Below are 13734 nucleotides of genomic sequence, written 5' to 3'. Positions count from 1 at the left end.
AAACGGCTTGTTCTTTGGTTTTCATCGTTGAGCGCAGTACACGAGAGTAGACCTGAGAACAAGTAAACTAAAAAAAATATGCCGTGACCAGGATTCGAACCTGGGTTATCGCGGCCACAACGCGAGGTCCTAACCACTAGACTATCACGGCGATGAAAACAACGGACATTTTTTAAAATATATTCTAATCAGTTAATGAATTCCCATTTACTCTGACGTTCATTTAGTCTCCAGTCACTTTGTTGTCTGAAACTCAGGCAAATTTTAATCGAGAGGAAAATATTCCATTTCTGCTATGCACGTGCTCTGCCTTTTTACTCGTTTTTCCGAATAAATTCTCACGGAAATTGCCGAACAAACCCGATGTCTCGATTGTTGGATTGTTTACTCTAGCAGCGGTCACTCCCATCATTCCGATAACTTCCGGGTCGCACATATTTTCAACATGGTAGCCATCAGCAAACGATTTGGCTGAATTAAGCATCATAGTTGCCACGGTAACTAAAATCGTCTCTTCTTTGTGCATATTTTCGACTCGGCGCAGGTAAGGCTTGCACTTTTCTTGCCGTGAGGCAATTTTGGTAGGTAGGTTACCTGCTGATCGCGGCATAGTTCTGCAAATGCCTAACCTTCAATGCTAATGTTTCGGTTGTCACAATTTACACAAATACCAACCAAAGAAAGCTTCTTTTTGTTTGATTTTTACAGAGTCCTGTTTGATGGAAAAAGAGAGAAGAGATAATACCAAGATAATAAAGTAACACTCCCAGCAATCAAAAGCTCACATGCTTTCATAATCTTACAGACCGGTTTCTGTATATTATATTGTGAGCTGACAATGCAGGTGACATGGAAGGGTAGTTTCTTCTAAAGCTAATCCAGTCAGTGGTCCAAGTATTTGAAATTGAGAAATACTGTCATCTCTCACATAATGAGTATGTCCGTACCAATCATCCATAGTTTATCAGTATCAAAAGGGAATAGGGTTTCACTGCATGTATGTGTTTTACAACACTATTTGAGTATTTTTGGTATATGAAGATCTGGATCTGGATCTGGATCTTTTAGGCCAAACAAAAAAATAGGTGTGGTTACGGTAACATAGCCACAAAAAAAATAGGGTAGGTAGGTAGGCAATCGCTTTTTTTTTTAAAACTTTTTTTTCTAATGTGTACAAATTAAACCTACTTACTTGACAGGGAAATAAGTGTGCGACACGGGCGCTTTCGCTTTCATTGCGTTTTTTGCACTCTTTTTTTTTTGTGTTGACAAATGTAATAAAAAGTTATAGGATCGGCCCCTAAAAATAGGGTAGGTCGGGTTACCGTAACCACACCTATTTTTTTTTTAGGCCTTATGTTGCAGGAACCACTGTTGGTCATCTTCGCAACGGATGCGGGAGAGCGCATAATAATAATTTAAAATACAATAAAAGTCCTGACTTTGATGGGACAGGTCATATAATGATATATACAGGCCTGTCGCTTCAATGTCTTTTCCACTCTTAGTGGCTTGTTAAAATGATAACTACTGAGTCTGTAGGTGATCAGTGTTGGGGCAGCCCTGATGACGGCAGTCTCAGCACTGAAGATGCTGCGCTGGCTGGCTGGGCTGGTTGTGCTGGAAGGTCTGCATCATTCAGCTGATTCCACTCTGCGACTGTCCGTACGAAGAAGGAGTTCTTGTACTGGTCTGTCTTGCAGGTGGGGATGCGAAAGCCTCGTGTGTTGTTGACAGCCTGCCGCTCGATGATATTGCTGCTTTCATACCCCTGGAACCTTGTGGGGATGACTCTCCGTCGTCCGCTAACGGCGGGGGTGAGAAACTTGTCTGGAGGGAGTGCGGGGATCAGGCTCTCAGAGATCCTGTTGAGGAAGTTGAGGTGTAACTGCCTGCGGCGTTCTTCCAGTGGGGGGAGGTTCAGGTTCTTCAGCATGTCGCTGACGCAGCCCCGGCTTCTCGACTTGTAGTCTCGCGTGATAAAGCGGGCTGCTTGGCGCTGAACTCTCTCCAGCCTCTCGATGTCCCGCCGGAGGTAAGGGTCCCACACGGTAGCTCCATACTCCAGCGTGGATCGGACGAGTGTTATGTACGCCAGGCGCCTGCACTCCTGTGGGCAGTTCCGGAGATTCCGGCGTAGGAAGCCCACAGTTGATCCAGCTTTGCGGCAGATGTTGGAGATGTGGGAAGACCAATTTAGGTCGTCGGAGAGTAGTACTCCAAGGTAAGGATTGTGTTGGACCTGCTGGAGGATGATGTTATCCAGGCTGTATAAGTAGGACGATTTACTTCTGGTGGAGAGGATGTAGCACTTTAGCGCGTTAAAGCGCATGCCCCACTTCTTGGCCCAGATCTCCAGCTGTTTGAGGTCTGCCTGCAGGGTGAGGTGGTCTTGGAAGGTGTGGATCTCCCGGTACAGCAAGCAGTCATCTGCGAAGAGTCGTACTGTTGACTTCGCAGATTCAGGCAGGTCATTGATGTGGCACAGGAACATCAGGGGTCCTAAAACAGTGCCCTGGGGGACGCCTGATAGGACTGCCGCTTCTTCGGACGCTTCACCCTACATCATGCTAGTTCACATGACCATATGAGTGTACACAATTTAGAGGCACTTTGACAGATTCTGCAGGCTTTCTGAAAAGGTTTTCCATGAAGCTGAAGCTTTTACAGTGGCACCTGCAATAACGGACACCCTTGAGACCAGACAAAAGTAACCCTGCATTGCAATTTGCAGATGCCCACTCATGACGGGTATTTTTGTACAGTTATAAGACAGACACTAGAAAGTGTCCCCTCGTGGGAGGGGGCTGTAATTGCAGGTACACAAAACTGATCGGTTTGGAGAAAAAAAGGTCAGATAGCTGTCACCGTGTCTCAGCATATTTTCATAAAAGTTTGTAATCCATAAAGTATTAAAACAGCTAGTAACTGAAAATATAGTATATGATCACTTCTCATGAATTTGTTTGTCTTTGTGTTTCCAGTGTAGAGGGCGAGGTGAAGGATGGCGGTGTACTTTGACCACCGCCTGGACAGTGCCGGACCCTCGGGCATCAACACTGACGTCTCATGGTACAGTGGAGGCGCCGCTCTTGTGGCTGTTGCCTCCTACAATGAAGACACTGGGGGGACGCTCAATATTTTCAGTGAAGAGGTCAGTAGGCCTTACAAACCATTCAGAGTTGGTTACTGTAAGCAGCTCAGTCTTGGTAAATAATTGAACATGTGCTGTGTTCTCTGCGTGTAAAATCAAAAGAGTCAAATGTTAAGGCAGAGTGCAATTCAATATCTGACTCTGAGAAATGTCCCTATGCATGGTTCTCAGATCTGTGTAGAAAAGCGTTGTGAAGTGGAACCGAAGTCTGTTATGTTTGTCAAGACGCTTGTGCATCACTGCACAGTGTTGTTGCCAGCCTTAGAAGACAATAGGTCATTTGGACCTCCCTAAAAAAAACCAATAGGTCCAAATGTCCTGGCTTTAAAAAAAACAATAGGTCCAAATTGTACCGCCATACCTAGGCTATGAGTCTGACATTCCTGGCCTACCCTTTTCAATATAGTGCCCGGTGTGCGAATGTAGGGATCCTGCCTGATCTTTGCATTACCATGCCGTGGTATTATATATTGATGAACTTTCCGCTGTTTGCGCCGTTTTCGGTAAATAGGTACACCGGCTGGATCGGGTATTTCCGTAAACGCAGCCTCGAGTGTCAATGACGACAAACACGGACTCGGCACCGAGTGCATTTTCACTCATAACGAACATGAGCATTTTGATCGGGGTTTGTTTTCCGACTTTGCAACTCCCATTCCATTCATTGCAGACCTTGTCCGCTTTGTACGAGTATGTATCGGTCAGTTGACCACCAAAACGTAAAAACTATCGGTCCATCGACCGGACAAAGCTAGGTCCAATGCGTCAAATCAGAAAGGAATGCATCAGAGAACGAAGACCGAGGCCTGGCAACAACACTGACTGCATGAGTAGCTGATTCATTTGGTATTGGTAGAATGGTAAAATATGAGATGCAAAATGGCCAATATAAAAAAGCAGTAACTTCACTTTTCAGACAAACTGCAAGGAATCTAACATTTGTTTTTGAAAATGTCATGTAACGTCTGGTCTTCATTGTATTTATGAATGAAGGGAATCGAACTTTGGATGATTTCTATAAAGTATCACCCCAGCGGAATGTGATCACATTATATAACAAGAGGCGAAGCCTTCAAGGCTCACGTAAGAAATCGACAAACAGTAACACAAACTCAATCACTCCGTCACACATACACACACACACACACACACACAGTAAGCATAGGTGAAACTGTGCAAGAAAGCGAGACCCTGGATCTGCCAAGTAGTCTCTGCCCGCTCACAATAACAATGACCGAGACGTTCAGTAATTCCTTTGCGTGACGTCTAACCCTCTTACGTCATAATGTGACGTCTTCAAATGGTTTCTATCACACACGTCAAACACTTTTGACCGAGACTGACGTAATCCATAGACTCGGAAATGTTAAAGTTTCTATCACACACACACACACGCACGCACGCACGCACGCACGCACAGACAGACAAAGTTTATCATCGCATAGGCTACACTTACGTGAGCCAAAAACCAGGCTATCGGTGCGCATTACTTACTTGCATACACATTTGTAATTTATATAAATGTCTCTTTTTTTCAGGGTGAAAAACTTCAGCATAAACCAATCAGCAACCAAACACAGATCAGCAGTGTTGCATGGCATCCCAACCGCAAAATTGTTGCGGCTGGTTGGCAGAATGGGGAGATTATGATCTGGAACGAACAGGAGAGAGAACTGTTGGAGCCACCACATTTGCATAAAGGGGAGATCACCATTCTTCACTGGAGCTCAAATGGATCTCGCTTTGTGTCTGGGGACAATGTGAGTTTCTTTGTGTTGCTCAAAGAGCTGGAGATTACAGTTTGTATAACTGCAGGGGAAAGAAATGCGCATTCAACTAACTTTAGACATATTAGATCGATATTGCAGATTAGGAGAGGAATGTATTGTTCTTGAAACAGTTCAATGTCAGTTCAGCAAAGTGAAAAGGGAATAAACCTCATAAAATGTTACAGAGAAATGCTTTATCATATGTGTGTGCATTTCCTTGGTAAATTTGCTGAGTTGATAATTGATGTTGTCCTGTTCTCATTCCTGAAAATGAAGAGAAGATCTTACAAAATGATAACCAACCAACCAACCATTCCTGAAAATACAATTCCGCTTATGTCTTGAAATCTGTGGGTAATTTCTGACTTTTCAATTTGATGGGTTTACTGACAAATGTTTCAGTCTGGGATGCTGATGGTGTGGCGCTCTGACAGTCGCGGACGACTGGGCCACGAACCGGTTCAGCATCACCTTCAGGAACCGCTGGAGCAGATCGTCTTCCGTCCTCCTCCACCTCAGGATCCTTCCATGTGAGTTTTCTTCTCAAGGAATTTTGTGCAAAAGTGTTTTGGGTAAATTTCTCTTTTCTCTTTTGTTACATATGTAGTGTTCCTTCTTCAATGACTTTTGTGCACAAGTGTTTCTGGGAAGTTGTTTTTTCTCTTTTTTGGGGAGATTATTTATTCTCCTCTATCATCCTCTAATGTTTGAAACGGTGTACTTTCTTGCCATCTCTGTACATTCACCATTTGGCTGTAAAAATGTATTTGACCAGAAATGTTGGAAGCAGTGGATTAAGTGTGTTCTTGAAATCAATTGCCAGGTCTCTGATTTTGTTTTGATGACTCAGCGTGAAAGTTTAAACCTGCAAGCAAATTACTATGAATATTGTGTACAGGAAGTTGTGACAAGCTCGTAACATCTGCATACTGCCATACACAGTGTCAACTCTGAAAAAATAATTCATTGTGCTAAGACTGAAGTTTAAAACAAGACTGAAAGAACTTCAGTCAACCAATACGCCCATAGCCAGTTAGCCACCAACCCTTTACATGTACTCCCTATAAGCTATGTGTCAATCTTAATACTCGATAGACTGTGGAATTCAATGATTAATGTTTGCCTGTTACAGGGACATAGCCAGCTTGGCGCGTGCGGCCGTGAGTGGTGATGAGAGTGCGCTGGACATGTTCAACTGGAAGCGAGGGGGGAAGCAGGGCAAATCGGCCGCAGCTTTTGGTTCCACGGAGTCCCTATGCTTCTTTGTAGGCGGAGCCACAGGTTTGTGATTACCACAATGCCACACACAAACAATGGATTTCCTTGGCCATGAACCTTACCTGGTTGGGTGAAGTGTGATCTCTGTGTGCCTCTGGATATATTTCAAAAGCATATTTTATCAATCATGTTAGACTGATGGAGATAACCTTTGCAATGAGAAAACTGTAAAAGGGTTAGATATGTTTGGTTTGGTTTCCCTGACAACCTCTTTCCCTGCAAAAATAGTCACTGGATTGCTAATGCTTTGTGTGACTTTTTTCCATAGCTGAGTCACCAGTGTCTGTGGGAGCTAGTTTATTTTGCCAAATGATTTGTACTGTCTGTGAACAAAAAGGTTTGGTCATGGAACAGTGGTGAATGTTTGTAAGACTTTTTTTGTGACTTTTTCAAAGAGTTGAACGAAAAGGAAGAAGAGGCTAAGACAGGGGGAAGTGCTTGGAAGATTAACTCTTTTTCTCCCAGAGCCCCCTATATCGCCTGCTAGAGCTCCCATTTCTTTGCTATGATTTTTAAAGTTTAAAACTGACATGCAGCAAGAGGTAAAAGGATAAAGAAAGGCAGCACTTAAGTGTTAATTGTTATGCCTTGGAAAAAGCAAAGAAATAAACAAACCCACACAAATATGCTGTTGTCGTACAGGTGGTGTGTACTACGTGAACGAGAGCGGGCACTGCTCTCAGAGCTTCAGCCTGGACCATACGATCATCAAACTTCTGTTCTATGAAGAGAAGAACGTCATCGTCACCCTGACTGACAACCTGCTGCTCACCCAGCACGCCGTCATGCCGGAGGGGGAAACAAAAGAGTTGTTGAAGGTGAGAAGTTGCTGATGTAAGATTACAGGGCTCCTATTTTCAAACAGTCTTGCGGATTTCTAAGAAATCTGAAAATGATAAACCCACACATGTGCTAAGATTTGTGCTCTTTTGAATGTAAATGTTGTCGTTGTGTAACATTTTGATTTGTGTGCTCACAGGTAAAGCTGAGTGGCCGCACGGATCAGCCCTCCATCACCTGGGCAGGGAAAGGTATCCTTGCTTCTGCGTCTGGTGAAATGGTCATCAGGTATGTGTGAAGAATGCATGATATTTAAGGATGTAGATAACTATGGTGTATTGAAAAAAAGATTAGATTTGCATTGATAATGTAATAATATGTCTTTGCTTTTGGTTTTATTTGAGTGGTTGAAAAAGTGAAACAGAGTAGTGCAAATGTGAAATCTACGGGAAGTTCTTATGTGAGGGACATTGGGGTGCTTGCGTAAACGCAGTGAGAGAGTGTGCAGAATGAAAAGTGCAGATAGTGAACCCTGCTGACAATGTAAACACTGTAACTGCTTGTACTTGCAGGTTGTGGGACCTGGAACACAACGACAACTATGTGCTGACGCTAGACGGACACAGCAGCTATGACCACAATGAGTCTCTGCTGTGTGTTGGTTACAATGCTGACAGAGGTCAGTTCTTTGACAGCTTACAGCTAGAGAGAGAGAGAGAGAGAGAGAGAGAGAGAGAGAGAGAGAGAGAGAGAGAGAGAGAGAGAGAGAGAGAGAGAGAGAGAGAGAGAGAGAGAGAGAGAGAGAGAGAGAGAGAGAGAGAGAGAGAGAGAGAGAGAGAGAGAGAGAGTATATGTCTGTCTGTCTGTCTGTCTGTTTTGTCTTGTCTTGTCTTGTCTTTGTCTCTGTGAATTATTTGTTGAAGAAACATTGCTTGATTAATGTTTTTCTCTCCTTTTAACAAAGATGCTCTCTTGCCTTGAAATCTTACCTCTGTTTTGAAGCTGCATGGTATCCACATAAGCACACAAAAGTCAAAGATCTAACCACCATTTTTATTTTAATCAACAAGTTCTTGCTGTTGGAACAAACAGTAACATCATTTTTTTTTTTTTTAGACACTGTGCAGTTTGGTGCCCTGTCACAGGTGGTTTGTAGAAAGATAAATAAAAGTAAAAGTTTCTTTCTCTGCTGTCTGTCAGGAATGCTGGCTGCAGGAACAAATATGGGCAACGTGGCCCTGTGGCAGTTCACGCCTTGTCCCCCGGGGAAGAAAAAGGAGGGGGAGGAACTCTGGGCGCTTCAGGCTCCCGCCACAGTGGAGGGCCCTGTCAGGAAAGTGGAGGTATGTTGTTCATAAAAAGTGGGTTCCACTGTATCTTTCGCTGTGTATCAGTAATGGAGATGATTGTCGAAGAAGTATGGGGGTGGTGAAGTTGCTCTTTAGATCTTAAGAGTGATACAATGCATCTCTGAGTCTTATAATGCGGGTAAATATACAGAGGTTTATATGGACAGAAATCCTGGAGAGAAAAAAATCCCAACAAGGTCATAAAAGGAGGAAGTCTTAAATTGGTTTAAACAATTTATTCAGAAAATTACAGATAACAATGTCGCATACAATCAATTTATTAAATTGAGCAAGTCTTAAATTGTGGGGGTCTTTAATAAGAGGTTCCACTGCACTGACATTTGCCAACATTTTTTTTCCTCTCTCGCTGCCAGTGGTACAACCAGAAGAGTCTGATGGCTGTCAACACCATCGCCAATGTCTACATCCTCAGCGAACAGGTGATGAGTTCCAGCTTCCGCTCGCAAATCGCCGTCGTTCAGTACGCCCCCAGTGCCCTTGCCATCGAGGTCTTCTCCTCCGGCACTCACCATGACCTCAAGACTGACATCCAGGTCAAGGGCAGCTACACTACCAAGGTCAGAGACAGTGCTGTGGGAGTATATGTTTGGGAGAGTGTTCAGATATGTGTAATTGTATGTCTAGTAGAGTGTGTAGAGGTGTGTGTGTGCGTGTTTTGTACCTATTCCTTTAAGACTTTGTAACACATTTGTGTTTTGGCAGACGGGACCACACACACACACACACACACACACATACACACACACACACACACACACACACACACACACACACACACACACACACACACACACACACACACACACACACACACACATACACTCATTAACACACATATCCTACACTTTTTTTGCCACTAATGGGTTTTTTATGTCACCGTTTTGCAGGATGCAGTAGCGGTGTGGAATGGCAAAAGGGTGATTCTGTACGAGATCTCTGCAGACAAGTCCATACTAAAGGCAGCAGGTACATTTTGTAGAATAGTTAACAGCCCTGACAACTTTTTTTTTAACGAGACCTTTCTCACTCCAGGGGATTTCTTTACATTTGAACTATAATTGAGTTAATTTCTCGTCAAAATGGTCTGTTTTTGCTGTGATAGATTTGCTACACCTATTAAGATTATTAACTGAATTTTACAGCAGTAAATTTCTTGTCTTGTTACATGACGATGCCAGAATCTCATGGTTTGTAACTCCTCAGTTAAAAAATACACAGTTGACAATGGAACTCACCACAGAATTAAATCACAGCTAGCTTATAACATGCAGCACGGTTAACCATAAAACATGTCTTTGCTGTACTCATCTTACCACCCATCTATCAACATTCAAATCTGCATTGTTAAAATATATTTATACAGAAATGTAACTATGCATGTGTACACATTGTACAGTAGAACTCCCCTGTTTTAAGACCATCCTCCTTTTAAGACTTTATTTTTTTTAAATTGATTGATCGTGGACCCAACTATAAATTTACCATCAATCAATCAATCAATCAAGGCTTATATCTCGCGTATTCCGTGGGTACAGTTCTAAGCGCAGGGATTTATTGAGTCACTTGAGAAAATGTGACTCTATGTAATCGGTCAGTGTTAGTCTGTCCGGCCGGCCGGCCGTCTGGCCGGCCGGCCGGCCGTCCGTAGACACCACCTTAACGTTGGACTTTTCTCGGAAACTATCAAAGCGATCGGGCTCATATTTTGTTTAGTCGTGACCTCCAATGACCTCTACACTTTAACGATGGTTTCGTTGACCTTTGACCTTTTTCAAGGTCACAGGTCAGCGTCAAAGGAAAAATTAGACATTTTATATCTTTGACAAAGTTCATCGGATGTGATTGAAACTTTGTAGGATTATTCTTTACATCAAAGTATTTACATCTGTAGCCTTTTACGAACGTTATCAGAAAAACAAGGGAGATAACTAGCCTTTTCTGTTCGGCAACACACAACTTAACGTTGGGCTTTTCTCGGAAACTATAAAAGTGACCGGGCTCAAATTTTATGTGAACGTGACTCCCAGTGACCTCTACACTTTGACGTCTGCTTTGGTGACCTTTGACCTTTTTCAAGGTCACAGGTATGCTTCAGGTATGCATTGTGTTGTGAATAGCAATTTCTTCCTGTCCATCTGATGCCTCATATAATATTCAGAACTGCGAAAGTGACTCGATCGAGCGTTTGCTCTTCTTGTTTTTTTATTAATGCAATTTATATCGCGCACATATTCAAGGCGCAGGGATTTATTTATGCCGTGTGAGATGGAATTTTTTTTTGCACAATACATCACGCATTCACATCGACCAGCAGATCGCAACCATTTCGGCGCATATCCTATTATTCCAAGTCACATGGGTATTTTGGTGGACATTTTTATCTATGCCTATACAATTTTGCCAGGAAAGACCCTTTTGTCAATCTTTTGTGGGATCTTTAACGTGCACACCCCAATGTAGTGTACACGAAGGGACCTCGGTTTTTCGTCTCATCCGAAAGACTAGCACTTGAACCCACCACCTAGGTTAGGAAAGGGGGGAGAAAATTGCTAACGCCTGACCATCATAGTTAGACTTTCTCTTGTTTAAGACTGAATTATCTCCGATTTTTGGAGGTCTGTAAAGTGGTGTCCCAATTTATATCTCTACAGAAGTCATCTAATCAGAAGACATAAGTTTGACGACTATGAATTCTTTATGTTGTACAGGCCAGTTCACGACAGAAGCCACAGAGATTGTGCTGTATGAACAGAACATCTACACCATTGAACAGGGCAAGGTGCAAGTCAGGACATTCCAGGTATACACATGCTGACACCCCTTTCAAACAATATTTGACTGGTTACAGAATGAATTTAACTGACATTTTTCTGGACAGACATTCCAAATATACAGTTCTATTTTTATGATGGTAATAATAATAATAATAATAAGAAGAAGAATAACATAATTTTTCTAAAGCGCATGAATCCAGGGAGCGCTCAGAGCGCTGATGTACATTCATTTGGAGAAACAAAATTTATTTGACCCCAAGTATGGATCCGACTAATTCTTTGAGATTTATGGATTCAGTACATCAGTGAAGTGTTTATATTTGGGGCGCGGAGCATGGAAAAATCACATCCGTTTCGGTAATTGGAGAAGAATAGACTTGACGGTAAATATTCAGACAAACAAGAGGATAAGTAAGTAAATGTACAAGACTATTCTTTAGTGCTTATAAGTAAGATAAAAGTGCAGATTGATAAATAAGTAATCATTCACGCCACTAATCAATACTCTTGAACTTTTGCAGGGTACTGTGAAACAGCTGATGACGTTCGCGGAGCCGGAAGGATGTCCAGTGAGTCTGGACGTGAACGGTCAGTACCTGGTGGTGGCCACTGACATGGGCATCGTGCGCGTCTACGACCTGTCGCGCAGAGAGGCCAAAGCCCACACCAACCCCAAGAACCTGTCGGAGATCATTCCCGGCTTTGGCACCATCATCTCCGCCAAAGTCTGCAGCAACGGCAGTCGCGTCAGCATTTTGATTAAATCAGTGAGTCTTTTTCTGTTTGCACTTCTGTGTGGTTTGTAGATGTCCTGTCTGTTATGTGCATCAGTTTTCTGTTTGCACTTCTGTGTGGTTTGTAGATGTCCTGTCTGTTATGTGCATCAGTTTTCAAGCCAGCTGTGACAAAAGTCGTGCAGCGCAAATATATTAATGATTATCGTGCTTCAAATTACTGCTGTAAAAGATCTGAACTGTTCAGAGTGTGAAATGGTGGGTTTCTCCATTTTCAGCTTCAGCTTGCAGCAGTATAAATTTGGAATATTCTTAACAATTCCATGTTGTGGTTTCAAGCTACTCACAGAAGTTTTCATATTACATAGTTTATGAAGCTCAATCAAGAGGAGATACTCCTCAGTTCTGGCCTGGATAGATACTCCTCAAACTCTATTTACATTCTGTCAAGAGAAGGCTCTTGGGAAATGATTCAGATCTGCTTTATGTCACAATGACCAATTTACAGTCGAACCTGTCCGTAACGACCACCCACGGGACCGACCAAAATTGGTCGTTATAGACAGGTAGTCGTTATAGACAGGTGAATTTTATGGTAGAAAGATTCATATGAGATCCTGCGGAGTGGTCGCTGTGGGCAGGTTGTTTCTTCCAAGAGGTGGTCACAAGGTCAGGTTTTACTGTATTTTAATGTCTTCCAACTTCAGAATGACAGGAATCCAGACCCCAAGCTGTACTTCTGGGACGTGGAGCTGGACACGGTGCAGTACTTTAACTTTGAGAGCGGGCGGGGGGAGCAGGATGACTACGCCACCACTACCGGGGAAGACGAGGCGGAGGAAGACAAGGACACCAATGATGCCGAGAGGTGGGCTTTCTTTCTTGTACAGTGGAACCCCCATTTTAAGACCTCCAAAAATCAGGTCTTAAAAAGGAGGGAGTCTTAAAATGGGGCTAAATTTATAGACGTTATAAACAGAAAATCTGCACAAACAGGATCTTAAAAGGGAGGGAGTCTTTTGTAAATTGGGGGTCTTAAACCAGGGGTTCCACTGTAGCTCTCCATGTGGGTAAGTGGATTTATTGGTTTTGAGAGTGAAAAACAGGAGGAAAGAAGAGGAATAAGAAAAGAAACGAATGAAGAAAAATACTAACAAATGAAACGGTGATAGATAGAAGAATAGATATGCATGTAGTCCTGCTCTATCTCACATATACAGGTATGTACACAGACAGACACACACACACACACCTGCACACACACTGTTACACACTCATAGACAACCGGTTTGTCTCTCATTCTGTCTGTCTGACACTATACTTTGCTGTCTCCCTGAACCTTTGAACCTAAACAGAACGGCAAAACACTAAGCTGTTTAGCACATTTCTCAACACAAATGTTCCCACTGTGCAGGGGTAAGAATCAGGCTGCGAAAGACATCGCGGGTCGTTACCCAGTGTCCCACTTCTGGGACCTCGACGAACCCAAGCTGCTGGTGTGTGAAGCCAAGGCGCTGGCCAAGGACCCTGCTAAGGACAGCAAGGACACCAAGAAACGACACTCACTTACCAAGGCTGTCGATGAAGGACCGGTGTGTATTTGACAGCAGGGGGAGGGGTGTGGTGGTGGTGGGTGGAGTGTTTGGGGCTGGTTGTGTGTGTGTGTGTTGGGCGTTGATGGGGATTGGGGTGGGGGGGTAAGTGTGTGTTATGGGTGTGGGTGTGTGTGGGTGTCTGTGTGTCTGTCTGTTTCTGTGTGCAAAAGTGACTACTGGAGAAAAAAAAGTGTCCATTGCAAAGTGTGGAGTGACACTGTCAGAGGTGTTAGTGACTGACAGTTTGCACAGCCTGAGTAAGTGATAGTGTGTCTGTGCA

At 43.2% G+C, this 13734-nt stretch overlaps 1 protein-coding gene and 1 non-coding gene across 2 annotated transcripts in view; one reads left to right on the top strand and one right to left on the bottom strand.

The window, feature by feature from the left end:
* Nucleotides 1-79: 79 nt before the first annotated feature.
* On the bottom strand, nt 80-151 carry Trnah-gug (transfer RNA histidin (anticodon GUG)). The gene has a single exon. It is a non-coding gene; the product is annotated as a tRNA-His (tRNA).
* Nucleotides 152-426: 275 nt separating this feature from the next.
* LOC138958199 (intraflagellar transport protein 140 homolog) overlaps nt 427-13734 on the top strand; it is a 38768-nt gene continuing 25460 nt past the window's right edge. Inside the window, exons 1-15 of the mRNA XM_070329288.1 lie at nt 427-544; nt 2985-3154; nt 4693-4914; nt 5326-5453; nt 6056-6204; nt 6844-7019; nt 7181-7269; nt 7554-7660; nt 8182-8324; nt 8705-8908; nt 9239-9317; nt 11060-11151; nt 11647-11892; nt 12567-12727; nt 13274-13451. Coding sequence (XP_070185389.1) covers nt 3005-3154; nt 4693-4914; nt 5326-5453; nt 6056-6204; nt 6844-7019; nt 7181-7269; nt 7554-7660; nt 8182-8324; nt 8705-8908; nt 9239-9317; nt 11060-11151; nt 11647-11892; nt 12567-12727; nt 13274-13451 — 2124 coding nt within the window. The 5' untranslated portion in view covers nt 427-544; nt 2985-3004. The remainder of the gene's footprint in view (nt 545-2984; nt 3155-4692; nt 4915-5325; nt 5454-6055; nt 6205-6843; nt 7020-7180; nt 7270-7553; nt 7661-8181; nt 8325-8704; nt 8909-9238; nt 9318-11059; nt 11152-11646; nt 11893-12566; nt 12728-13273; nt 13452-13734) is intronic.

The sequence above is a fragment of the Littorina saxatilis genome, linkage group LG2 (assembly GCF_037325665.1).
Source record: "Littorina saxatilis isolate snail1 linkage group LG2, US_GU_Lsax_2.0, whole genome shotgun sequence".
In the NCBI taxonomy this organism is placed as follows: domain Eukaryota; kingdom Metazoa; phylum Mollusca; class Gastropoda; order Littorinimorpha; family Littorinidae; genus Littorina; species Littorina saxatilis.
Note: the sequence above shows the minus strand (reverse complement) of the source record. Positions and strands in the feature narration are given on the sequence as shown.